Consider the following 26599-nt stretch of genomic DNA (forward strand, 5'->3'; position numbering starts at 1 on the left):
TTTTTCTTGGTCGCATGTCTCAGAAAAAGGGGTCATTTTAAAAATGGGGGTGTCGATTTTTTCTTATATATACAGTGGGGAGAACAAGTATTTGATACACTGCCGATTTTGCAGGTTTTCCTACTTACAAACATGTAGAGGTGTGTAATTTTTTATCATAGGTACACTTCAACTGTGAGAGACGGAATCTAAAACAAAAATCCAGAAAATCACATTGTATGATTTTTAAGTAGTTCATTTGCATTTTATTGCATGACATAAGTATTTGATACATCAGAAAAGCAGAACTTAATATTTGGTACAGAAACCTTTGTTTGCAATTACAGAGATCATACGTTGCACACACTGCAGCAGGGATTTTGGCCCACTCCTCCATACAGACCTTCTCCAGATCCTTCAGGTTTTGGGGCTGTCGCTGGGCAATACGGACTTTCAGCTCCCTCCAAAGATTTTCTATTGGGTTCAGGTCTGGAAACTGGCTAGGCCACTCCAGGACCTTGAGATGCTTCTTACGGAGCCACTCCTTAGTTGCCCTGGCTGTGTGTTTCAGGTCGTTGTCATGCTGGAAGAACCAGCCACGACCCATCTTCAATGCTCTTACTGAGGGAAGGAGGTTGTTGGCCAAGATCTCGCGATACATGGCCCCATCCATCCTCCCCTCAATACGGTGCAGTCGTCCTGTCCCCTTTGCAGAAAAGCATCCCCAAAGAATGATGTTTCCACATCCATGCTTCATGTTGGGATGGTGTTCTTGGGGTTGTAATCATCCTTCTTCTTCCTCCAAACACGGCGAGTGGAGTTTAGACCAAAAAGCTCTATTTTTGTCTCATCAGACCACATGACCTTCTCCCATTCCTCCTCTGGATCATCCAGATGGTCATTGGCAAACTTCAGACGGGCCTGGACATGTGCTGGCTTGAGCAGGGGGACCTTGCGTGCGCTGCAGGATTTTAATCCATGACGGCGTAGTGTGTTACTAATGGTTTTCTTTGAGACTGTGGTCCCAGCTCTCTTCAGGTCATTGACCAGGTCCTGCCGTGTAGTTCTGGGCTGATCCCTCACCTTCCTCATGATCATTGATGCCCCACGAGGTGAGATCTTGCATGGAGCCCCAGACCGAGGGTGATTGACCGTCATCTTGAACTTCTTCCATTTTCTAATAATTGCGCCAACAGTTGTTGCCTTCTCACCAAGCTGCTTGCCTATTGTCCTGTAGCCCATCCCAGCCTTGTGCAGGTCTACAATTTTATCCCTGATGTCCTTACACAGCTCTCTGGTCTTGGCCATTGTGGAGAGGTTGGAGTCTGTTTGATTGAGTGTGTGGACAGGTGTCTTTTATACAGGTAACGAGTTCAAACAGGTGCAGTTAATACAGGTAATGAGTGGAGAATTAAGTAAGGTTTTGACTACATAGATTATTAGCATGAATATATAGTAGCTAATTATGTGTTTATCTTTTACTCAGACTGAGTTTATAGAGGTTTGAGAGGTTTGATATCGCATAAGATAGATGACTGAGAATTTATACCTTTGTTGATTAAATATATTGAGAATCAGGTTGGATTCAGGTATGGAAGGTAGAAAGGGGTGAATTCTCAGTCATCTAGCATAGTTTAGGCTCTAGTCAGATATATATATATACTACTGATTGGGAATATTGTATTTTATATGAACTGCTGGGGGTTAAGTAATTTTACTTGCCACAAAATAAGAAAAAAAATAGTGGATTGTAATGATGTCATGTCATAGTATCGTGGGGACCAGGTTAGAGTTACTAGATAAGTGGCTTGGTGCCACGGAGTCTACATTCCGTTATGTCAAAGGAGATTACTGATGTTTATGTGGTCCTCTGTAGCTCAATTGGTAGAGCATGGCGCTTGTAACGCCAGGGTAGTGGGTTCGATCCCCGGGACCACCCATACGTAAAAGTTTATGCACACATGACTGTAAGTCGCTTTTGATAAAAGCGTCTGCTAAATGGCATATTATTATTATTATGATAGCATGATTGATGGACAGGATATACTGACTTGGGGTAAAGATTTATAACATCAAAGAATGGGAGTGCCCATGATGATTACCAGATGTTCGTGGAGAGACTTGTAACAGAGTGTATATATAGAGAGAGTGGATCTTTGTTCTGGAGTTAGGAAGTTGGAAGAGGCAGGCCTATGTCTGTTATAACTAACCATGGTACCATATTAAATATCCAATATGAACTCCCCATCAAAAGTGTCTAAGTACATCCTTACATTCGTAATCACTTGATACCCTAGAAACTCATCATAACAGTTTTACTGAGTTACAGTTCATATAAGGAAATCAGTCAATTGAAATACATTCATTAGGCCCTAATGTATGGATTTCACATGACTGGGAATACAGATATGCATCTGTTGGTCACAGATACCTTTAAAAAAAAGTAGGGGCCTGGATCAGAAAACCAGTCAGTATCTGGTGTGATCACCATTTGCCTCATGCAGCGCGACACATCTCCTTCGCATAGAGTTGATCAGGCTGTTGATTGTGGCCTGTGGAATGTTGTCCCACTCCTCTTCAATGGCTGTGCGAAGTTGCTGGATATTGACTGGAACACGTCGATCCAGAGCATCCCAAACATGCTCAATGGGTGACATATCTGGTGAGTATGCAGGCCATGGAAGAACTAGGACATTTTCAAATTCCAGGAATTGTGTACAGATCCTTGCGACATGGGGCCGTACATTATCATGCTGAAACATGAGGTGATGGCAGCGGATGAATGGAATGACAATGGGCCTCAGGATCTCGTCATGGTATCGCTGTGCATTTAAATTGCCATTGATAAAATGCAATTGTGTTCATTGTCCATAGCTTATGCCTGCCCATATCATTACCTCACTGCCACCATGGGGCACTCTATTCACAATGTTGACATCAGCAAACCGCTCGCCCACACAACGCCATACATTGTGTCTGTTGTCTGACATCTGCCCGGGACAGTTGAAACCGGGATTCATCCAGAAGAGCACATTTCGAAGGTGAGCATTTGCCCACTGAGGTTGGTTACGACGCCGAACTGCAGTCAGGTCAAGACCCTGGTGCGGACGATGAGCACGCAGATGAGCTTCACTGAGACGGTTTCTGACAGTTTGTGCAGAAATTTTTTCGTTGTGCAAACCCACAGTTTCATCAGCTGTCCGGGTGGCTGGTATCAGACAATCCCGCAGGTGAAGAAGCCGGATGTGGAGGTCCTGTGCTGGTGTGGTTACAAGTGGTTTACGGTTGTGAGGCCGGTTGGACATATTGCCAAATTCTCTAAAACAACGTTGGAGGTGGCTTATCGTAGAGAGCAACAGCTCTGGTGGACAAGCTTCAGGGGAGTCATCTGAAGGTAACCCAGGACCGGGCTGTACAGCTATAGGACAGACACTTCAAAAACTTGTTCCTGATGATACATTTTTTGACTGTCTGTTTTGCCATTTGTGAATGTGTTATTCACTGCATTCCTATTTTTATTTATTAAATTTTTTATTTAACCTTTATTTAACTAGGCAAGTCAGTTAAGAACACATTCTTATTTACAATGATGGCCTACACCAGCCAAACCTGGACGACGCTGGGCCAATTGTGCAGCGCCCTATGGGACTCCCAATCACGGCCGGTTGTGATACAGCCTGGAATCAAACCAGGGGGTCTGTAGTGACGCCTCAAGCACTGAGATGCAGTGCCTTAGACCGCTGCACCACTCGGGAGCCCATGAGCTATAGCAGTAGAGGACAAATTCAAGGTTTCATCACATCGTTTTTTAAATATATATATATATATATATATATATATATATATATATATATATATATATATTTATTTTAGACCTACAGGGGTCCTTAAATTCAAAATCAAATAGCTAAACTATACACTTTATGACCATATTAAAACAATTCCATGTGTTAGCTTAGTATATACTGCGATTTAAGGGATTAGACAATTAAAAAACAATTTAAGACATACCTATTCAAGCTAACTTTAATGTTTGATCGCTTAATTTGTCTATCTTTTGCATTAGTAGGTAATGTTTTGATGTAATGTGATCGTCGTTTCTACTTGTTGATGTACTGATGCTGTTTTTTGTTTTGTTTTCTACCTTATGCGCATTGAGCGTGGGAAATGTGCTCTACAAATTAAATATTGTCATTATTATTATAAACTTATTTTCAATGGTCCCATAAATCTAAATCCACAAACAATTTGGCTCTATAAGAATTACAGAACTACAAGTCATTCATCCATGGAGCAGGGTGACAGGCACAGGCCTTGGGGCCAAGTTTGTGCTATGTAAAAGTAAAAGTCGAGACAGATTTAGAATAAAATGTATTTATTGAGATCACTCTTCACATATTGAAATGTATTTATTTTAAAGCAGATAGATAAATGACTGACACAACCCATTACAAAAGCTCATAATGTAATACCAGAAAAGCAAATGTAAAAAACAAACAGTGGATGTAAAAGTGAATGCAAAATTGTTGGTAAGCTTAAAACTTTACTGTTAATTCTATGGGCTGCAGTCTTGAAACATTTGTCTCTCTGTGTTGTTAAAAACTCTCCTCTGTCTCCTATCCTTTTTCATGCAGAAATCTCTGAAGTTTTCTCCCACAAAGAAGAAAAGGAAGGGGTCTAGGCAGCTGTTCCCTGCTGCAAGACAGAGCGTTACCACGGCAGCCTTCCGAATCCCCTGGAGATAGCTGCAAGAATCCTCACAACCATTTAGCTGAGCATTCTGCTCTGCTGCCAGGAAGAGTGTTCGTACTACATGATAGGGCAAGAAGCAGATCATGAAGATGCCGAGACCAAGGATGACGAGGGCACAAGACTTCCTCCTGGAGGGCCTCTTCATCCCCTCCACCCCAGCCCTACACTGCCTAAGGCTGAGCAGAACACACACATAGCAGACAGAGATGACAGTGAAGGGCAGGGTGAAGCCGACCACCAGGGCAGCACGGTTCAGGAGGATGATGGTGCCCAGGCTGCTGCCCAGCTCCAGACAGCGGGTCCGCTCTTCCCCATCCTGGATAGTCCCAGTACTCAGTAGTGGTGCGGAGGCCAGGGACACAAAGATCCAGATGAGTAGACACCCTACCCAACCACAGGATCCACCCTCCAGACTCATGAACGTGTAGGGGCGCGATACAGCCAGGTAGCGGATGACACTCAGGGCCAGCAGGAAGTAGACAGAGCCATACATGTTGATGTAGAATACGTAGGAGACCAGGCGGCAGGTGATGTCCCCAAACGGCCAATGGGAGTCCAGCAGGTAGTATGCTGCCCTGAGTGGCAGAGAGCACACCAGCATGAGGTCAGACAACAGCAGGTTCAACATGTACAGGTTAACTGTGGTGATGCTCCTCCTCCTCCTGTACATGCTCAGAAAGACCCAGAGGGAGGCACTGTTGGCTATCAGGCCCAGGAAGAAGAAGAGCAGGTATGCAGCAGGAAACACGCTGCGCTTGAAGCTGTCGATGGGACAATCGCATGTCAGATTCCTCACCTCTGATTCCAGACTCATATTGTCTGTGCCTCCAGTGAGACCTGTGAATAATGGGAGGGAGACACAGGTATGGAAAATGTACTGCAAGTGCTGGAAGGTAAAAAGACAACAAACAAAAGACTGAAAAGTGAATAGTAACACTACATTATGTTGAGGCATTTCATTACAGACCTCTCCTCTTCCAATGCTACTTATATACCGTACATTTTTACAGTCACTTGAGGGGCATAAAGAGAGAATCTAATTATTTGCTTTACTATCAGATGTTGTGGTTACTTTATAAAACTGGCCAACAATGAGTGATAGAAAATCACAGGTTTACTAATGGGTTATTTTCAATCCATGTAAAAATCTAACAAAAATAGCCAAAGCCACTTTACAGGAAGTATTTTTCACATACAGTGCATTTGGAAAGTATTCAGACCCCTTCCCTTTTTCCACATTTTGTTACGTTACAGCCTTAATCTAAAATTGATAAAATAATTTTCCTCATCAATCTACATACAATACCCCATAATGACAAACTGAAAACAGGTTTTTAGAAATGTTTGCAAATGTATTACAAATAAAAAACAGAAATACCTTATTTACATAAGTATTCAAAACCAAGCCATGAGGTCGAAGTAATTGCCGTAGAGCTCCGAGGCAGGATTGTGTCGAGGCACAGATCTGGGGAAGGGTACCAAAACATTTCTGTAGCATTGATGGTCCCCAAGAACACAGTGGCCTCCATCATTTTTAAATGGAAGAAGATTGGGACCACCAAGACTCTTCCTAGAAATGGCCGCCCGGCCAAACTGAGCAATCTGGGGAGAAGGGCCTTGGTCAGGGAGGTGACCAAAAACCCGATGGTCACTGACAGAGCTCCAGAGTTCCTCTGTGGAGATGGGAGAACCTTCCAGAAGGACAACCATCTCTGCAGCACTCCACCAATCAGGCCTTTATGGTAGAGTGGCCAGACGGAAGCCACTCCTCAGTAGAAGGCACATGGCTGCCCGCTTGGAGTTTGCCAAAAGGCACCTAAATACTCACAGACTATGAGAAACAAGATTCTCTGGTCTTATGAAACCAAGATTGAACTCTTTAGCCTGAATGCCAAGCGTCACATGTGGAGGAAACCTGGCACCATCCCTACGGTGAAGCATGGTGGTGGCAGCATCATGCTGTGGGGATGTTTTTCAGCGGCAGGGACTGGGAGACTAGTCAGGATCGAAGGAAAGATGAACAGAGCAAAGTACAGAGAGATCCTTGATGGAAACCTGCTCCAGAGCGCTCAGGACCTCATACTGGGGCGAAGGTTCACCTTCCAACAGGACAACGACCCTAAGCACACAGCCAAGAAAACACAGGAGTGGCTTCGGGACAAGTCTCTGAATGTCCTTGAGTGCCAAAGGTGCTTCGACAAAGTACTGATTAAAGGGTCTGAATACTTATGTAAATGTAATATTTCAGTTCGTGTTTAGTTTTTAAATGTGCAATAATGTCTATTCATCTGTTTTTGCTTTGTCATTATGGGGTATTGTGTGTAGATTGATGAGGGGAAAAAAACTATTTAATCCATTTTAGAATAAGGCTGTAATGTAACAAAATGTGGAAAAAGTCAAGGGATCTGAATACTTTCAGAATTGATGACCAATGTCTAATTATATTTTTTTGTATATTCATGATATTAGACCAGGGGTCTCTAACCCTGTTACTGGAGTGCTATCCTCCTGTAGGTGTTCGCTCCAACCACAGTTGTAACTAACCTGGTTCAGATTATCAACAAGCTAATTATTAGAAACAGGTGTGCTAGATTAGTGTTAGAGTGAAAACCTACAGGACCGTAGCGCTCCAGGAACAGGGTTGGAGAGCCCTGTATTAGACCTATCTGATCTGCTGTTGATTTATTTCAGGGAATCTGGTTCCTCATACAGTGAGGGAAAAAAGTATTTGATCCCCTGCTGATTTTGTACATTTGCCCACTGACAAAGAAATGATCAGTCTATAATTGTAATGGTAGGTTTATTTGAACAGTGAGAGACAGAATAACAACAAAAAAATCCAGAAAAACGCATGTCAAAAATGTTATAAATTGATTTGCATTTTAATGAGGGAAATAAGTATTTGACCCCCTCTCAATCAGAAAGATTTCTGGCTCCCACGTGTCTTTTATACAGGTAACGAGCTGATATTAGGAGCACACTCTTAAAGGGAGTGCACCTAATCTCAGCTTGTTACCTGTATAAAATACACCTGTCCACAGAAGCAATCAATCAATCAGATCCAAACTCTCCCCAATGGCCAAGACCAAAGAGCTCTCTAAGGATGTCTGGGACATGATTGTAGACCTACACAAGGCTGGAATGGGCTACAAGACCATCGCCAAGCAGCTTGGTGAGAAGGTGACAATAGTTGGTGCGATTATTTGCAAATGGAAGAAACACAAAAGAATGCAAGATCTCACCTCGTGGAGTTGCAATGATTATGAGAACGGTGAGGAATCAGCCCAGAACTACACGGGAGGATCTTGTCAATGATCTCAAGGCAGCTGGGACCATAGTCACCAAGAAAACAATTGGTAACACACTACTACGCCGTGAAGGACTGAAATCCTGCAGCGCCCGCAAGGTCCCCCTGCTCAAGAAAGCACATATACAGGCCCGTCTGAAGTTTGCCAATGAACATCTGAATGATTCAGAGGAGAACTGGGTGAAAGTGTTGTGGTCAGATGAGACCAAAATCGAGCTCTTTGGCATCAACTCAACTCACTGTGTTTGGAGGAGGAGGAATGCTGCCTATGACCCCAAGAACACCATACCCACCGTCAAACATGAAGGTGGAAACATTATTTACATTTTAGTCATTTAGCAGACGCTCTTATCCAGAGCGACTTACAGTTAGTGAATACATATTTTTATTTATTTAAAAAAAAATAAAAATAAAAATTGTTACTTTTTTTGGGGTCCTTTATTTATTTATATTTTTTTATACTGTCCCCCCGTGGGAAACGAACCCACAACCCTGGCGTTGCAAACGCCATGCTCTATCAACTAAGCTACATCCCTGCCGGCCATTCCCCCCTACCCTGGACGACGCTGGGCCAATTGTGCGCCGCCCATGAGTCTCCCGGTCGCGGCCGGCTGCATCAAAGGGACGATGGATGGGGCCATGTACCGTCAAATCTTGGGTGAGAACCCAAGGCATTGAAAATGGGTCATGGATGGGTATTCCAGCATGACAATGACCCAAAACACACGGCCAAGGCAACAAAGGAGTGGCTCAAGAAGAAGCACATTAAGGTCCTGGAGTGGCCTAGCCAGTCTCCAGACCTTAATCCCATAGAAAATCTGTGGAGGGAGTTTAAGGTTCGAGTTGCCAAACGTCACTTTAAGAGTGTGCTCATAATCTCAGCTCGTTACCTGTATAAAATACACCTGGGAGCCAGAAATCTTTCTGATTGAGAGGGGGTCAAATACTTATTTCCCTCATTAAAATGCAAATAAATGTATAACATTTTTGACATGCGTTTTTCTGGATTGCTTTTTTCCCTCACTGTGTGTGGATTTAGTATTCCCCCGTTTCAACAGGTCTAATATAAAGTACAACAAAAATAAACATGAGAAAGTTGACAGTACCTCTCTCTGTGGTCCAAGACTGTTGCATACTTGTCATCTGTCCAGTGAACCCTGTTGAATCAGTCTTCTGTTGGCAGTGGTAAAAAGTGTCTAACTATATCTGGAGAAAGCCAAGCAGAAATGAGCGCACTCTCTTTCTCTACAATGCCACAGGGTGTGACTTCCTCTGATGCGTCACAATACCACTCTGCAACTCTCCAAGTCCAATTCTACCTCATTTGCCATTGTAAACAGTTCACTGAGGCTATTCAACTACTATGCAAAGCAACTTTTCGTTCAATTATCTTTTTATGACAAGGCTGTGGCTTTGGGTAAGTTAAGATAACATGATTTAAATATGATTGAGACAGTTTATAAATGGAATATACAGTTGTCATTGTTTTTGACAAAACTCGGTGCATGCAATGAGTTCCACTGAAGTAGTTTCACAATGTTAGTCACTTTTGCAGTTTTTCCTGTAACATGCAATGTTCGTGTTTTCATTCCATGTCAGGCTTTGACGTGTTGTTTTCTTCTGTTTAATTCAACCTTTCTGGAGCATCAGAGATAAAGATCAGTTTAGCATCCGCCTTACACCAAAGTAAAAACAAAACTGCTGAGCACAAACACGTCTTCTGATGAACGACCTCTCCAATCCTAGTAACCCACTATTCTCATGACCTGAATATGTCATTTTTGCAGAGGGAGGATGTATCAAACAGGATGTATTATTCAAGTGATTCAGTACCTCACTAACTGTGACATTTACTCCAAACATTACTAGTTAGATATTTTTTAATTAAGTACCAATAATTTTTACCATCTTCTTTTAGGCCAAAGACCTGGTAATTTCTGACTGAAAAAGAAAGGGAGAGCCTCACACTCTAGGAGCTCAGATGCAATAATTTGCTGTCTACAGCTTGTCTGTCGAAACATTGGTTATTAGGTTATTAAATTATCGCATCTGAGCTCCTAGAGCAGGGTTCTTCAATTCCGGTCCTGGAGGGCCGAAACACCTCTGTTTTTCATCCTCTCCTTCTAATCAGGGGCTAATTCAGACCTGGGACACCAGGTGAGTGCAATTAACTACCAGGTAGAAATAAAAAACAGAAGTGTTTCGGCCCTCCAGGACCGGAATTGAAGAACCCTGTCCTAGAGTATGAGGCTCTGCTTTTCTTTTTCAAGTGTTCTACTCCGCTAGCCAGCACCTCGCCTAAATAGGTGTGCGTTTCTTTCACCTCCAAATTTCTGACTGTAACCATAAAATAAAGTGTAACGACCAAAGCAAAAAATTCACCATAACAAAACCTACAACGTTTTAGACAATGGTAAAAACAAATGTTTTATTATAGCATCAGAGAAAGACAAAAATATACAATTAATCACATAGGAAAACCTTTTACAAATCATTTTACGGCAGAAAAATAACAAAACATATGTATTTAACATAATACCTTTGCTATAGAATATGCATTAATTTTCAATGTATAATAAACTAAATCCTTAATGGAAATGTCTGTCACCCCTTTGGGGGAAGTAAGCACTAAGAACCCTCTGTAGTTACTGTGGTTAGACTAGAGCGTCCTCTAGTGGAACAGGGGACTGAGGCTAGAGACATCCCTCCTGCCTCACTGTGTAGGTTTATTGGCGGAATCTGTCAGAGCTGATGTCTGATTGGTGACCGTGGCAGTATGCGTCACTTCAGTTTTTCTACTGGCCAAAATGGTCTGGATGCACATTGTAAGCTGTCGAGGGGAATCAGGGAAAGATGCAGGGTTAAGTAGTTACAATTTACAAAGGCATATAAAAACCAGAAAGAAAAACAAAAAAAAATGTTGTTGAGAATTGAGGCTTACTGATTATTGTTTTGCGAGAAGGTTGTGATGTAAGGCCTGTCTTCGCTCCCGCTCCCTGTCATTGCTGGTTTTCCAGGCCTGGGCCAGGGCTCTCACCTGCTTCTCATCTAGACCCTGGTTATCTTGCCACTGTAAATACACAAGTCACATGTCATTGTAATGCACATTTCATTTTTTCCACACAATACTTCAACGAGGCATCAGTGTAATATGAAAGACTAATTTTAATGCAATATAACATGAGGGACTAACCAAGCGCAACACATAGTCATCCAGGGAGAGGTTCAGGAAGGAATGCAGGGACTAGATGGCCTCGCTGACTTTCTCACGGCTGGAATAAATCATGTTCTGTTATTCAGGAGATAGACGCATTTAAATGTTAATGTGAGAGGCATCTATCTACTGACAGATAATCCCAAACAGAAACTTTAGAGATAAGCAACTGGCCTGATACCTTCAGCTGCCCATTAGTCTTATTGTACAGGGATGACATACTGACAGCCATAGTGGAGGTGGAGGGGCCGGGAACGTTGGTGTTGCTGTGTGCTGCCTTGTTCAAGAAGAAAGTGGAGAGATAACAGAGGTTTTTACACATCATTCATATTTTACTTATTTTTGATTAACAAGAGTTCAAGTAAGGAAGTCACAATGACTCAAAACCATAATTAGTCAATGTTTACAGGTGAGAGCAGGAGAGAGAGAGAGAGAGGGGGCCGAGCTCCCTTCCATCCAGGACCTCTATCAGGCGGTGACAGAAAAATTGCCAAAGACTTCAGCCACCCAAGCCATTGACTGTTCACTATGCTATACCGTCCGGCAAATGGTACCGGCGCATTCGCTCACGGACCAACAGGCCCAGAGACAGCTTCTGCCCCTAAGCCTTAAGACTGCTAAATAGTTAATTAAATGGTTACACTGACTGACTGACTGACTGACTGACTGACTGACTGTCTCTCTCTCTCTCTAGACTTGCACAAGGCTGGGATGGGCTACAGGACAATAGGCAAGCAGCTTGGTGAGAAGGCAACAACTGTTGGCGCAATTATTAGAAAATGGAAGAAGTTCAAGATGACTGTCAATCACCCTCGGTCTGGAGCTCCATGCAAGATCTCACCTCTTGGGGCATCAATGATCATGAGGAAGGTGAGGGATCAGCCCAGAACTACACGGCAGGACCTGGTCAATGACCTGAAGAGAGCTGGGACCACAGTCTCAAAGAAAACCATTAGTAACACACTACGCCATCATGGATTAAAATCCTGCAGCGCACGCAAGGTCCCCCTGCTCAAGCCAGCACATGTCCAGGCCTGTCTGAAGTTTGCCAATGACCATCTGGATGATCCAAAGGAGGAATGGGAGAAGGTCATGTGGTCTGATGAGACAAAAATATAGCTTTTTGGTCTAAACTCCACTCGCTGTGTTTGGAGGAAGAAGAAGGATGAGTACAACCCCAAGAACACCATCCCAACCATGAAGCATGGAGGTGGAAACATCATTCTTTGGGGATGCTTTTCTGCAAAGGGGACAGGACGACTGCACCGTATTGAGGGGAGGATGGATGGGGCCATGTATCGTGAGATCTTGGCCAACAACCTCCTTCCCTCAGTAAGAGCATTGAAGATGGGTCGTGGCTGGGTCTTCCAGCATGACAATGACCCGAAACACACAGCCAGGGAAACTAAGGAGTGGCTCCGTAAGAAGCATATCAAGGTCCTGGAGTGGCCTAGCCAGTCTCCAGACCTGAACCCAATAGAAAATCTTTGGAGGGAGCTGAAAGTCCGTATTGCCCAGCGACAGCCACGAAACCTGAAGGATCTGGAGAAGGTCTGTATGGAGGAGTGGGCCAAAATCCCTGCTGCAGTGTGTGCAAACCTGGTCAAGACCTACAGGAAACGTATGATCTCTGTAATTGCAAACAAAGGTTTCTGTACCAAATATTAAGTTCTGCTTTTCTGATGTATCAAATGTCATGCAATAAAATGCAAATTAATTACTTAAAAATCATACAATGTGATTTTCTGGATTTTTGTCTGCAAAATCGGCAGTGCATCAAATACTTGTTCTCCCCATTGTGTATATATATATATATATATATATATATATATATATATATACTGTCACGCCCTGACTCAGGGGACTCTTATATGTTGAGTCAGGGTGTGAATATTCTATGTTGTGTTTTCTATGTTTCAGTCTAGGTGTCTCTGATTGGGGATCATACTTAGGCAGCCTGTTGGCATGCGTTTGTTGTGGGATCTTGTTCCGTGTATAGGCTTGTTTTGGTGTTCAGCCTTAGGACTTCACGTTTCGTTTGGTTTGTTGTTTTGTCGTGTGTTTATCAGTGTAATAAACATGTACGCAGTTCACGCTGCGCCTTGGTCTGACCCGTCCTTAAACGAACGTGACATATATATATATACACACACACACACACATATATATATACATACAGTACCAGTCAAAAGTTATAGAACACCTACTCTTTCCAGGGCTTTTCTTTATTTTTTACTATTTTTTACAATGTAGAATAATAGTGAAGGCATCAAAACTATGAAATAACACATATGGAATCATGTAGTAACCAAAAACATGTTAAACAAATTAAAATATATTTTATATTTGAGATTCTTCAAAGTAGCCACCCTTTGCCTTGATGACAGTTTTGCACACGCTTGGTATTCTCTCAACCAGCTTCACCTGGAATGCTTTTCCAACAATCTTGAAGGACTTCCCACATATGCTGAGCACTTGTTGGCTGCTTTTCCTTCACTCTGCAGTCAAATAGCCCTTACACAGCCTGGAGGTGTGTTGGGTCATTGTCCTGTTGAAAAACAAATCATTGTCCCACTAAGGCCAAACCAGATGGGATGGCGCATCGCTGCAGAATGCTGTGGTAACCATGCTGGTTAAAATGTGCCTTGAATTCTAAATAAATCACAGACAGTGTCAACAGCAAAGCACCCCCACACCATCATTTACATTTACATTTTAGTCATTTAGCAGACGCTCTTATCCAGAGCGACTTACAGGAGCAATTAGGGTTAAGTGCCTTGCTCAAGGGCACATTTACGTCATTTAGCAGACGCTCTTATCCAGAGCGACTCACAAATTGGTGCATTCACCCTATAGCCAGTGGGTAAACCACTTTACAATTTGTGGGGGGGGGGGGGTAGAAGGATTACTTTATCCTATCCCAGGTATTCCTTAAAGAGGTGGGGTTTCAAATGTCTCCGGAAGGTGGTGAGTGACTCCGCTGTCCTGGCGTCGTGAGGGAGCTTGTTCCACCATTGGGGTGCCAGAGCAGCGAACAGTTTTGACTGGGCTGAGCGGGAACTATGCTTCCGCAGAGGAAGGGGAGCCAGCAGGCCAGAGTTGGATGAACGCAATGCCCTCGTTTGGGTGTAGGGACTGATCAGAGCCCGAAGGTACAGAGGTGCCGTTCCCCTCACTGCTCCATAGGCAAGCACCATGGTCTTGTAACGGATGCGAGCTTCAACTGGAAGCCAGTGGAGTGTGCGGAGGAGGGGGGTGACGTGATAGAACTTGGGAAGGTTGAACACCAGACGGGCTGCGGCGTTCTGGATGAGTTGTAGGGGTTTAATGGCACAGGCAGGGAGGCCAGCCAACAGCGAGTTGCAGTAATCCAGACGGGAGATGACAAGTGCCTGGATTAGGACCTGTGCCGCTTCCTGTGTAAGGCAGGGTCGTACTCTCCGAATGTTGTAGAGCATGAACCTGCAGGAGCGGGTCACCGCCTTGATGTTAGCGGAGAACGACAGGGTGTTGTCCAGGGTCACGCCAAGGCTCGTCGCACTCTGGGAGGAGGACACAACGGAGTTGTCAACCGTGATGGCGAGATCATGGAACGGGCAGTCCTTCCCCGGGAGGAAGAGCAGCTCCGTCTTGCCAGGGTTCAGCTTGAGGTGGTGATCCGTCATCCATACTGATATGTCTGCCAGACATGCAGAGATGCGATTCGCCACCTGGTTATCAGAAGGGGGAAAGGAGAAGATTAGTTGTGTATCGTCAGCGTAGCAATGATAGGAGAGGCCATGTGAGGATATGACAGAGCCAAGTGACTTGGTGTATAGGGAGAAAAGGAGAGGGCCTAGAACTTAGCCCTGGGGGACACCAGTGGTGAGAGCACATGGTGCGGAGACAGCTTCTCGCCACGCCACTTGGTAGGAGCGACCGGTCAGGTAGGACGCAATCCAGGAGTGAGCCGCGCCGGAGATGCCCAGCTCGGAGAGGGTGGAGAGGAGGATCTGATGGTTCACAGTATCAAAGGCAGCAGACAGGTCTAGAAGGACAAGAGCAGAGGAGAGAGAGTTAGCTTTAGCAGTGCGGAGAGCCTCCGTGACACAGAGAAGAGCAGTCTCAGTTGAATGACCAGTCCTGAAACCTGACTGGTTTGGATCAAGAAGGTCATTCTGAGAGAGATAGCAAGAGAGTTGGCTAAAGACGGCACGCTCAATAGTTTTGGAAAGAAAAGAAAGAAGGGATACTGGTCTGTAGTTGTTGACATCAGTGGGATCGAGTGTTGGTTTTTTGAGAAGGGGAGCAACTCTCGCTCTCTTGAAGACGGAAGGGACATGGCCAGCGGTCAAGGATGAGTTGATCAGCGAGGTGAGGTAGGGGAGAAGGTCACCGGAGATGGTCTGGAGAAGAGAGGAGGGGATGGGGTCAAGCGGGCAGGTTGTTGGGCGGCCTGCAGTCACAAGTCGCAGGATTTTATCTGGAGAGAGAGGGGAGAAAGAAGTCAAAGCATAGGGTAGGGCAGTGTGAGTAGGACCAGCAGTGTCATTAGACTTAACAAACGAGGATCGGATGTCGTCAACCTTCTTTTCAAAGTGGTTGACGAAGTCATCCACAGAGAGAGAGGGGGGGGGGGGGGGGGGGTAGGATTCAGGAGGGAGGAAAATGTGGCAAAGAGCTTCCTAGGGTTAGAGGCAGATGCTTGGAATTTAGAGTGGTAGAAAGTGGCCTTAGCAGCAGAAACAGATGAAGAAAATGTAGAGAGGAGGGAGTGAAAAGATGCCAGGTCGGCAGGGAGTTTAGTTTTCTTCCATTTCCGCTCCGCTGCCCGGAGCTCTGTTCTGTGAGCTCGCAATGAGTCATCAAGCCACGGAGCTGGAGGGGAGGACCGAGCCGGCCGGGAGGATAGGGGACACAGAGAGTCAAAGGATGCAGAAAGGGAGGAGAGGAGGGTTGAGGAGGCAGAATCAGGAGATTGGAGGGAGAAGGATTGAGCAGAGGGAAGAGATGATAGGATGGAAGAGGAGAGAGTAGTGGGAGAGAGAGAGCGAAGGTTGCGGCGGCGCATTACCATCTGTGTAGGGGCAGAGTGAGTAGTGTTGGAGGAGAGCGAGAGAGAAAAGGAAACAAAGTAGTGGTCGGAGACATGGAGGGGAGTTGCAGTGAGATTAGTAGAAGAGCAGCATCTAGTAAAGATGAGGTCAAGCGTATTGCCTGCCTTGTGAGTAGGGGGGGACGGTGAGAGGGTGAGGTCAAAAGAGGAGAGGAGTGGAAAGAAGGAGGCAGAGAGAAATGAGTCAAATGTGGACATAGGGAGGTTGAAATCCCCCAAAACTGTGAGGGGTGAGCCATCCTCAGGAAAGGAACTTATCAAGGCGTCAAGCTCATTGATGAACTCTCCAAGGGAACCTGGAGGGCGATAGATGACAAGGATATTAAGCTTAAATGGGCTAGTGACTGTGACAGCATGGAATTCAAATGAGGAGATAGACAGGTGGGTTAGGGGAAAAATTGAGAATGTCCACTTGGGAGAGATGAGGATTCCTGTGCCACCACCCCTCTGACCAGATGCTCTCGGGTATGCGAGAACACATGGTCAGACGAGGAGAGAGCAGTAGGAGTAGCAGTGTTTTCAGTGGTAATCCATGTTTCCGTCAGCGCCAGGAAGTCGAGGGACTGGAGGTTAGCATAGGCTGGGATGAAGTCAGCTTTGTTGGCAGCAGAACGGCAGTTCCAGAGGCTGCCTGAGACCTGGAACTCCAGGTGTGGGGTGCGTGCAGGGACCACCAGGTTAGAGAGGCAGCAGCCACGCGGTGTGAGGCGTTTGTGTAGCCTGTGCAGAGAGGAGAGAACAGGGATAGGCAGAGGCATAGTTGACAGGCTGTAGCAAATGGCTACAATAATGCAGAGGAGATCGGAATGAAATGAACTAAACATCTGGAAGAAGAGAGAGCAGGGCCTCCCTCACCAAAACTTCCACCTCAGAAACTATAATTGTTTCACTGAACCACCCGAACAAAAACTCTCCCAACTTCCACCTTTAGAAATCAGAATTGTTGTGAACCACAGCGGTTCAATGTTTAAAGGAATAGACTCAACCCACTTTATTCAGCTAGCTAACTATGACACCATAGCTAACTAGCATGCTAGCATCCAATAACACACAGTTTAGCACCAACACTTGGTCACAACAAACCACCAATAGTGTGTTAACACACTAAGCAGATAATTCGTGTCCGTGTCTAGTTCCTTTCATAACGCAGCAATAATTAAACGTTGGCTAGCTTAGCACAAATATATTGTATTTGGCTGCCACAGTACAGCACACAATGGCTACTGTGTTGACTCTGTTCGAAAAACGGCTAGCTAGCTAGCTTCGTGCTACACCGAAGACAATGCCAACCTACAGTAACTACCCACAACAGCCCACGATGCCTAACTATGACGCCATAGCTAACTAGCATGCTAGCATCCAATAACACACAGTTTAGCACCAATACTTGGTTACAACAAACTACCAATAGTGTGTTAACACACTAAACAGATAATTCGTGTCCGTGTCTAGTTCCTTTCATAACGCAGCAAAAATTAAACGTTGGCTAGCTAGCACATTAACATTGGAAACAACTCTCCACCGTTGTTAAACGTTACCAGTAGCTACCCGCTAGCTAGCTAGCCTCGTGCTTTCTCCGGGCTCCGCCGTAAACAATACTTACCTACAATAATTACCTACGGAAACCTACAATAACTACCTAAATAAACTACCTACAATACCTAACTACCTACCTACGATCAAATGCATGGTTTAAGCTTTACTCAACACCATATAAGAAGCCAAGCTTACCTCAAGCTTACCTCCTGCTAGAGAAAACACAACCTCTCCCGACCACTGCTCCCATCACACCTCCTCCTCCATGCTTCACGGTGGGAACTACACATGCAGAGATCATCCGTTCACCTACACCGCGTCTCACAAAGACACAGTAGTTGGAACCAAAAATCTCCAATTTGCACTCCATACCAAAGGACAGATTTCCACCGGTCTAATGTCCATTGCTTGTGTTTTTTGACCCAAGCAAGTCTCTTCTTATTGATGTCCTTTAGTAGTGGTTTCTTTGCAGCAATTCGACCATGAAGGCCTGATTCACACAGTCTCCTCTGAACAGTTGATGTTGAGATGTGTCTGTTACTTGAACTCTGTGAAGCACTTATTTGGGCTGCAATTTCAGAGGCTGGTAACTCTAACTTATCCTCTGCAACAGAGATAACTCTGGGTCTTCCTTTCCTGTGGCGGTCCTCATGAGAGCCAGTTTCATCATAGCGCTTGATGGTTTTTGCGACTGCAATTGAAGAAACATTCAAAGTTCTTGAAGTTTTTCATATTGACTGACCTTCATGTCTAAACGTAATGATGGACTGTCGTTTCTCTTTACTTATTTGAGCTGTTCTTGCCATAATATGGACTTGGTCTTTTACCAAATAGGGCGATCTTCTGTATACCCCCCTACCTTGTCACAACACAACTGATTGGCTCAAATGCATTAAGAAGGAAAGAAATTCCACAAATTAACAAGGCACAGCTATTAATTGAAATGCATTCCAGGTGACTACCTCATGAAGCTGGTTGAGATAATACCAAGAGTGTGCAAATGCGTCATCAAGGCAAAGGGTGGCTATTTGAAGAATCTCAAATATAAAATATATTTTGATTTGTTTAACACTTTTGGTTACTACATGATTCCATACAGTGAGGGAAAAAAGTATTTGATCCCCTGCTGATTTTGTACGTTTGCCCACTGACAAAGACATGATCAGTCTATAATTTTAATGGTAGGTTTATTTGAACAGTGAGAGACAGAATAACAACAACAAAAATCAACAAAAAAATAAAATAATGATTTGCATTTTAATGAGGGAAATAAGTATTTGACCCCTCTGCAAAACATGACTTAGTACTTGGTGGAAAAACCCTTGGTGGAAAAACCCTGGCCACCAGGTTTGCACACATCTCAGGAAGGATTTTGTCCCACTCCTCTGCAGATCTTCTCCAAGTCATTAAGGTTTTGAGGCTGACGTTTGGCAACTCGAACCTTCAGCTCCCTCCACAGATTTTCTACGGGATTAAGGTCTGGAGACTGGCTAGGCCGCTCCAGGACCTTAATATGCTTCTTCTTGAGCCACTCCTTTGTTGCCTTGGCCGTGTGTTTTGGGTCATTGTCATACTGGAATATCCATCCACGACCCATTTTCAATGCCTTGGGTTCTCACCCAAGATTTGACGGTACATGGCCCCGTCCATCATCCCTTTGATGCAGTGAAGTTGTCCTGTCCCCTTAGCAGAAAAACACCCCCAAAGCATAATGTTTCCACCTCCATGTTTGACGGTGGGGATGGTGTTCTTGGGGTCATAGGCAGCATTCCTCCTCCTCCAAACACGGTGAGTTGAGTTGATGCCAAAGAGCTCGATTTTGGTCTCATCTGACCACAACACTTTCACCCAGTTCTCCTCTGAATCATTCAGATGTTCATTGGCAAACTTCAGACGGGCCTGTATATGTGCTTTCTTGAGCAGGGGGACCTTGCGGGCGCTGCAGGATTTCAGTCCTTCACGGCGTAGTGTGTTACCAATTGTTTTCTTGGTGACTATGGTCCCAGCTGCCTTGAGATCATTGACAAGATCCTCCCGTGTAGTTCTGGGCTGATTCCTCACCGTTCTCATGATCATTGCAACTCCACGAGGTGAGATCTTGCATGGAGCCCCAGGCCGAGGGAGATTGACAGTTCTTTTGTGTTTCTTCCATTTGCGAATAATCGCACCAACTGTTGTCACCTTCTCACCAAGCTGCTTGGCGATGGTCTTGTAGCCCATTCCAGCCTTGTGTAGGTCTACAATCTTGTCCCTGACATCCTTGGAGAGCTCTTTGGTCTTGGCCATGGTGGAGAGTTTGGAATCTGATTGATTGATTGCTTCTGTGGACAGGTGTCTTTTACACAGGTAACATTTTACATTTACATTTTAGTCATTTAGCAGACGCTCTTATCCAGAGCGACTTACAGGAGCAATTAGGGTTAAGTGCCTTGCTTAAGGGCACGTCGACAGATTTTTCACCTAGTCGGCTCGGGGATTAGAACCAGCGACCTTTCGGTTACTGGCACAACGCTCTTACCCACTAAGCTACCTGCCGCCCTACCACTCCCTTTAAGAGTGTGCTCCTAATCTCAGCTCGTTACCTGTATAAAAGACACCTGGGAACCAGAAATCTTTCTGATTGAGAGGGGGTCAAATACTTATTTCCCTCATTAAAATGCAAATCAATTTATAACATTTTTGACATGTGTTTTTCTGGATTGTTTTGTTGTTATTCTGTCTCTCACTGTTCAAATAAACCTACCATTAAAATTATAGACTGATCATTTCTTTGTCAGTGGGCAAACATACAAAATCAGCAGGGGATCAAATACTTTTTTCCCTCACTGTATGTGTTATTTCATAGTTTTGATGTCTTCACTATTATTCTACAATGTAAAAAATAGTAAAAATAAAGAAAAACCCTTGAATGAGTAAGTGTGTCCAAACTTTTGACTGGTAATATATATATATATATATATATATATATATATATATATATATATATATATATATATATATACATACACACACACACACACACACACACACACACACACTGACACATTCACACATACACTTCATACGCACACAACACATACACGCATACCGATGTCACGCACACTTTCACACTCATCACATGCTGCTGTTACGTTGTTCTTTATTTTACTCTTATTATTATCTATCCTGATGGATAGTACGCTGCCTTTACGTACATATCTACCTCAAATACCTCATACCGCTGCACAGTGATATGGTACTGGCACTCCCTGAATATAGATTAATTCTTGTGTATTTTATTCCTCGTGTTACTCTTTTTCTTTAAACTGCATCGTTGGCAAGGGCTCGTAAGCAAGCATTTCACGCTAGTCTACACCCGTTGTATTCAGCGCATGTGACAAATACAATTTGATTTGACTACCAGAGACTGCTCACCACCCACTGTGTTGTCAAACTAATGTATAGTAGTTCCTCTTTACCTCTGCCTCGTACTCAGCCCAGGCAGTTTTGCGGTCCGCCTCACTGAGCTCCTCCTCTTCTTTGTGGTCCAGCAGGGACTCGTGTTCATGGTAGCAGACGATCTGCTCCTTACAGCTCTGCAGCAGCTCTGCCAGCACCATGTCCTGAGAAACACAGACAAACAATGTCACTCCCTACTCTAATGATTGAGATTATAATGGTCTTGTGTGTTTAATTTGTAGCTCTGGTCACCTTGGGCAGCAGAGGTGTGGTCCTCTTGCTCTTCTTTTCAGAGTTGGGGTCATCCAGCAGGTCTGGCTCAAACATGTAGAGCTCTGTCAGTTCAAACAGTGTGAAGTGTCGCTGTATCTGCTGCTGGTCCACCACCCGGAACGACAGTGATTGCTTGGCCACCTGCCGGTCGTAGATCTTTTCCTCCATGGTGCCCTGGAAAGAATCAGCAATTCAATATCAGTGATTACAGAATTATATGTGGGGACCCTATAAAATCCGCGTTGCGAAGAACGCTGACGGAATCCACACATTGAAATGGATTCAACAATATTCAAAAATGTATTGAACTTAGTAGAAATTAACTAAATGTATTATTAGAAAATTAATTAATTTGGTAAAGTTCACAAGACATGAACAAAATGCATCAGTGATTCGTATTTTCTGAAAATGGCACAGGAATGCCCCTGTCCGAGTGTGTGTGTGCAGTGTGTGCATATGTCTACACTGTGTAACCGTTAGCGATGATGTTAATGATAACCTTTTTCTGGTAGAGATGGAAAGGCTTGCCAAAAAAACATTCTCAATTAAATGTTAACTACAAAGTAACCTATGACTACCTGGCAGAATTATATCATGATTATTTGCATCAATCCACTGGTTTTGCACACTGCAATGGCATGAGCTCTACAGAAACAGAAACATAGTAACGGTCTCTTGCTGGTGCACACTTGCATTAAAGGGTAACTACACCCAAATATCAAAACTTCTTCTATTTTTCACAGACCTCAAAAGTGGTCTCCTGATGTGGTTTAAGCATTGTTGTGTACTTAAAACATCCAATTTTGTAAAAAAATTTTTATTAAAAAAGGTATGATTTTACGAGGGAAAACCTGAGAAATACTGAGGAAAACCGAAACCTAGCAAAACAAAACAGATAAAACAGAATTTGGGAAAAAATAAAACAGATTTTATAGTGCCCTATATATGTAATCATACAATGTGTCCAACAATCATATTAACGGAGATAGGGTCATACGAGATGTGTTTACCTGAGCCAAGAAGCGGTAGACAAACACAGCCTTCAGCTGGCCTAAACAGTACACCCTGAAGATGCTCTGGATGTCATAGGAGGGGTTACACGAAGCATCAAATATGATGACCCTGTTAGCTGCTACCAGGTTGATCCCAAGGGACCCAGCTCTTGTCGAGATGAGAAACAGACGACCCCTGAAAGAAAAGGGGGATTAAATTAAATCAAAGGAGTGAGTGTGAGTTGGTTCTTTAAAAAAAAGCATCTCGGCCTCCCGAGTGGTGCAGCGGTTTAAAGCACTGCATCACAGTGCTTGAGGCGTCACTACAGACCCGTGTTCAATCCCAGACTGTGTTCACAGCCGGCCGTGACCGGGAGACCCATGAGGCGGCGCACAATTGGCACAGCATCGCCCGGGTTTGGGGAGGGTTTGGCAGGCCGGGATTTCCTTGTCCCATCACGCTCTAGCGACTCCTTGTGGCAGGCCGGGTGCCTGCAAGCTGACTTCAGTCGCCAGCTGGACGGTGTTTCCTCCGTCACTTTGGTGCGGCTGGCTTCCGGGTTAAGCGAGCAGTGTGTCAAGAAGCAGTGCAGCTTGGCAGGGTCGTGTTTTGGAGAAAGCATGGCTCTCGACCTTCGCCTCTCCCGAGTCCGTAGGGGAGTTGCAGCGATGGGACTAGACTGTAACTACCAATTGGATATCATGAAATTGGGGAGAAAAAGGGGTAAAAGTACAAAAATAATAATAATAAAAAATGTAAAAACTGACCATCTCATCAATTCACATTAGGTCTACAATTACTGATGCCTTGCCATATAATAATACATCACTATAGGGCTCCCGAGTGGCGCAGTGGTCTAAGGCACTGCATCTCAGTGCTTGAGGCGTCACTACAGACCCCCTGGTTCGATTCCAGGCTGTATCACAACCGGCCGTGATTGGGAGTCCCATAGGCCCAGCGTCGTCCGGGTTTGGCTGGTGTAGGCCATCATTGTAAATAAGAATTTGTTCTTAACTTACTTGCCTAGTTAAATAAAGGTACAATTATTATTATTTATTTTTTTTAAAGTAAAGTGTTATGCTGCATACTGTGTTGAGGTTTGGCACAGCGAAATTTGAGATGTAGAAAAGTACAGCAGTCAGACAGAAACGTACCGCTCATTGGTGGCATCATTGAACTCTTCAGCCCACTTCATCCTGGATGTAGCGCTGGTGGAACCGTCAATACGGTAATAGTCAGTATTTCTGATCCAGCTGCCATCACCTACAATTTAGAAAAGGAAACAAAGAAATTATTACACAATAATAGACACTGAAGATACAAATTGTTTTGTAAAACTATAACACTTGAACAGCCAATGGGACTGGTACCTTTGTATAGGGATGATTGCCCGTTGTTTTTGGCTTTGTTGGCGAGGTCCAAGAAATCTTCAATCATGTCTAATGAGATCAAGGATTGACTGAACACTAACCTGTGAATATACAACAACAATTGATGAAGAAAAGGTTAATTCAACAAATCTGCTCTGTGAAACTGGCTAACTTCATCTTTCTTTTTTGAAATACTTCCCTGGTGCCTGAATCCATTTCCCAAGCACACTTACGGTGAATCCCATACCAGCCCCTCGCCCCTACCAACTCGCTCGGAGGGTCCTCTGTTGTCATGTTGCTGACGAAACTCAGAGGGTGACTTCAAGAGTGGCGGGGGGATCAAATTAACCCTTCAACTTCGGGACACACTCGTGACTTGAATGATGCAATTCATGTTACACATTTAAATAATATAATCAGCATGAAATTCAAATGAGAAATTTCACCCTGTCGTTTTACAAGATATAAACCTCAGTAACAGTTCAACATTTAATTTGGGATGCATTTCATATGTTACGTGTCAAGCTTTGAAATCAGACAAAAACAAATCTCTATTTGCACATCATCTTCTGCACATCTATCACTCCAGTGTTAATACTAAATCGTAATTATTTTGCACTATGGCCTATTTATTGCCTTACCTCCATAACTTACTACATTTGCACACACTGTATATAGATTTTCTATTGTGTTATTGACTGTACGTTTTGTTTTTGTTTATTCCATATGTAACTCTGTGTTTATGTTGTTTTTAATCGCACTGCTTTGCTTTATCTTGGCCAGGTCGCAGTTGTAAATGAGAACTTGTTCTCAACTGGCTTACCTGGTTAAATAAAGGTGAAATAAAATAAAAAATAAAATAGAAATACAGGTGGCTTATAATTATGCACGCCTCTCCATTCTTTTGTGCAACTCAAAATAATGCGGTGTGTTTTTGGGATACCACTTCGCTCTGAAGCGTAGCTTGCTCGGTCAAAGTGTTTATCGGAGGGTCTAAAGAGCCCCTACACCCTCCATCATTTTCAATTCCTCAGCTTTGGGACACTAGTGCATATGACGGAGGCGTGCGTGAATGCACAAATGTAGGGGCCAGGGGAAGGGGGATGATTTGGGATTCAGCCTTACACTTTGTCTTCCAGTTCCTCTGCCATTCGGAGAATCTCAAACAGCAGCACCATCTTCCCTGAGTGTTCCAGAATGGTGGCGTCAGAGTCACTCAGCATCGATTTGTACCAGTCTGCAGCCGGACTGTCAGGCCTGAGACTGGTGGACGCTCTCACTGCTGAACACAGAGCATACAATATCACCACTGACCTCAAATGAATGAGACTACCTTATATTTAAAAAAAAATCAATACTAACACTAGAAGGCAAAGTCATAGACTCGGTGAAGTAATTTCCTGAATGAAAGAGACAACTCTACCTTCTACCATTGGAACCAGTGGACCTGCTCGCTGATCTCCTTCCACATTGACACCCTTTGATGTGCTGTTCCACACCAGGATCACCTCCACATCATTGCGGTCTTCATCAGCATTCACCACTTTCCCCTTGTTCTTCTTCTCTTTCCTGAGTGGGACATAACGGAAAGTTATGCAAGGCAACAATCTATTATTTGCATTATTTTATTTTGTCATTAGGTGGTAATAGACTACTTCAGGCATCACACAGCGGTAGCAGTTAAAATATTTGGGTAGCCTACTGAATACTCATGCCCTGAAAACAAAGAGCATATACAGTTGAAGTCGGAAGTTTACATACACTTAGGTTGGAGTCATTAAAACTCGTTTTTCAACCACTCCACAAATTTCTGGTTAACAAACAAAAGTTTTGGCAAGTCGGTTAGGACATCTACTTTGTGCATGACACAAGTCATTCTTACAACAATTGTTTACAGACAGATTATTTCACTTATAATTCACTGTATCACAATTCCAGTGGGTCAGAAGTTTACATACACTAAGTTGACTGTGACTTTAAACAGCTTGGAAAATTCCAGAAAATGATGTCATGGCTTTAGAAGCTTCTGATAGGCTAATTGACATCATTTGAGTCAATTGGAGGTGTACCTGTGGATGTATTTCAAGGCCTACCTTCAAACTCAATGCCTCTATGCTTGACATCATGGGAAAATCAAAAGAAATCAGCCTAGACCTCAGAAAAGAAATTGTAGACCTCCACAAGTCTGGTTCATCCTTGGGAGCAATTTCCAAAAGCCTGAAGGTACCACGTTCATCTGTACAAACAATAGTACGCAAGTATGAACACCATGGGGAGTACACCACATCAGTCACAGGCTTCATCAATAAGTGCATCGATGATGTCGTCCCCACAGTGACCGTACGTACATACCCCAACCAGAAGCCATGGATTACAGGAAACATCCGCACTGAGCTAAAGGGTAGAGCTGCCGCCTTCAAGGAACGGGACTCTAACCCGGACGCTTATAAGAAATCCCGCTATGCCCTCCGACGAACCATCAAACAGGCAAAGAGTCAATACAGGGCTAAGATTGAATCGTACTACATTGGCTCTGACGCTCGTCGGATGTGGCAGGGCTTGAAAACTATTACAGACTACAAAGGGAAGCACAGCCGCGAGCTGCCCAGTGACACAAGCCTACCAGACGAGCTAAACCACTT

At 44.0% G+C, this 26599-nt stretch overlaps 2 protein-coding genes across 2 annotated transcripts in view; both read right to left on the reverse strand.

The window, feature by feature from the left end:
- Positions 1 to 4490: 4490 nt before the first annotated feature.
- On the reverse strand, positions 4491 to 9181 carry LOC311135589 (cysteinyl leukotriene receptor 2-like; the record flags this gene model as incomplete). The annotated part of the gene is made up of 2 exons (XM_084169599.1): positions 4491 to 5568; positions 9145 to 9181. The coding sequence occupies 2 exons, from the start codon at positions 9179 to 9181 to the stop codon at positions 4535 to 4537; spliced, it is 1071 nt and encodes a 356-aa protein (XP_084025725.1). The 3' UTR covers positions 4491 to 4534.
- A 1478-nt stretch (positions 9182 to 10659) lies between these two features.
- Positions 10660 to 26599, reverse strand: part of LOC311136328 (transcriptional regulator ATRX-like) — a 44309-nt gene continuing 28369 nt past the window's right edge. The window contains 14 exon segments of the mRNA XM_084170445.1: positions 10660 to 10868; positions 10980 to 10982; positions 10986 to 11108; positions 11232 to 11282; positions 11286 to 11327; positions 11434 to 11529; positions 21342 to 21485; positions 21574 to 21768; positions 22605 to 22782; positions 23742 to 23850; positions 23958 to 24058; positions 25083 to 25239; positions 25381 to 25526; positions 25660 to 25673. Of these exon segments, the coding sequence (XP_084026571.1) occupies positions 10752 to 10868; positions 10980 to 10982; positions 10986 to 11108; positions 11232 to 11282; positions 11286 to 11327; positions 11434 to 11529; positions 21342 to 21485; positions 21574 to 21768; positions 22605 to 22782; positions 23742 to 23850; positions 23958 to 24058; positions 25083 to 25239; positions 25381 to 25526; positions 25660 to 25673 (1476 nt within the window). The 3' untranslated portion in view covers positions 10660 to 10751.

The sequence above is a fragment of the Coregonus lavaretus genome (genome assembly GCF_964263955.1).
Source record: "Coregonus lavaretus genome assembly, chromosome: 10".
Lineage (NCBI taxonomy): Eukaryota > Metazoa > Chordata > Actinopteri > Salmoniformes > Salmonidae > Coregonus > Coregonus lavaretus.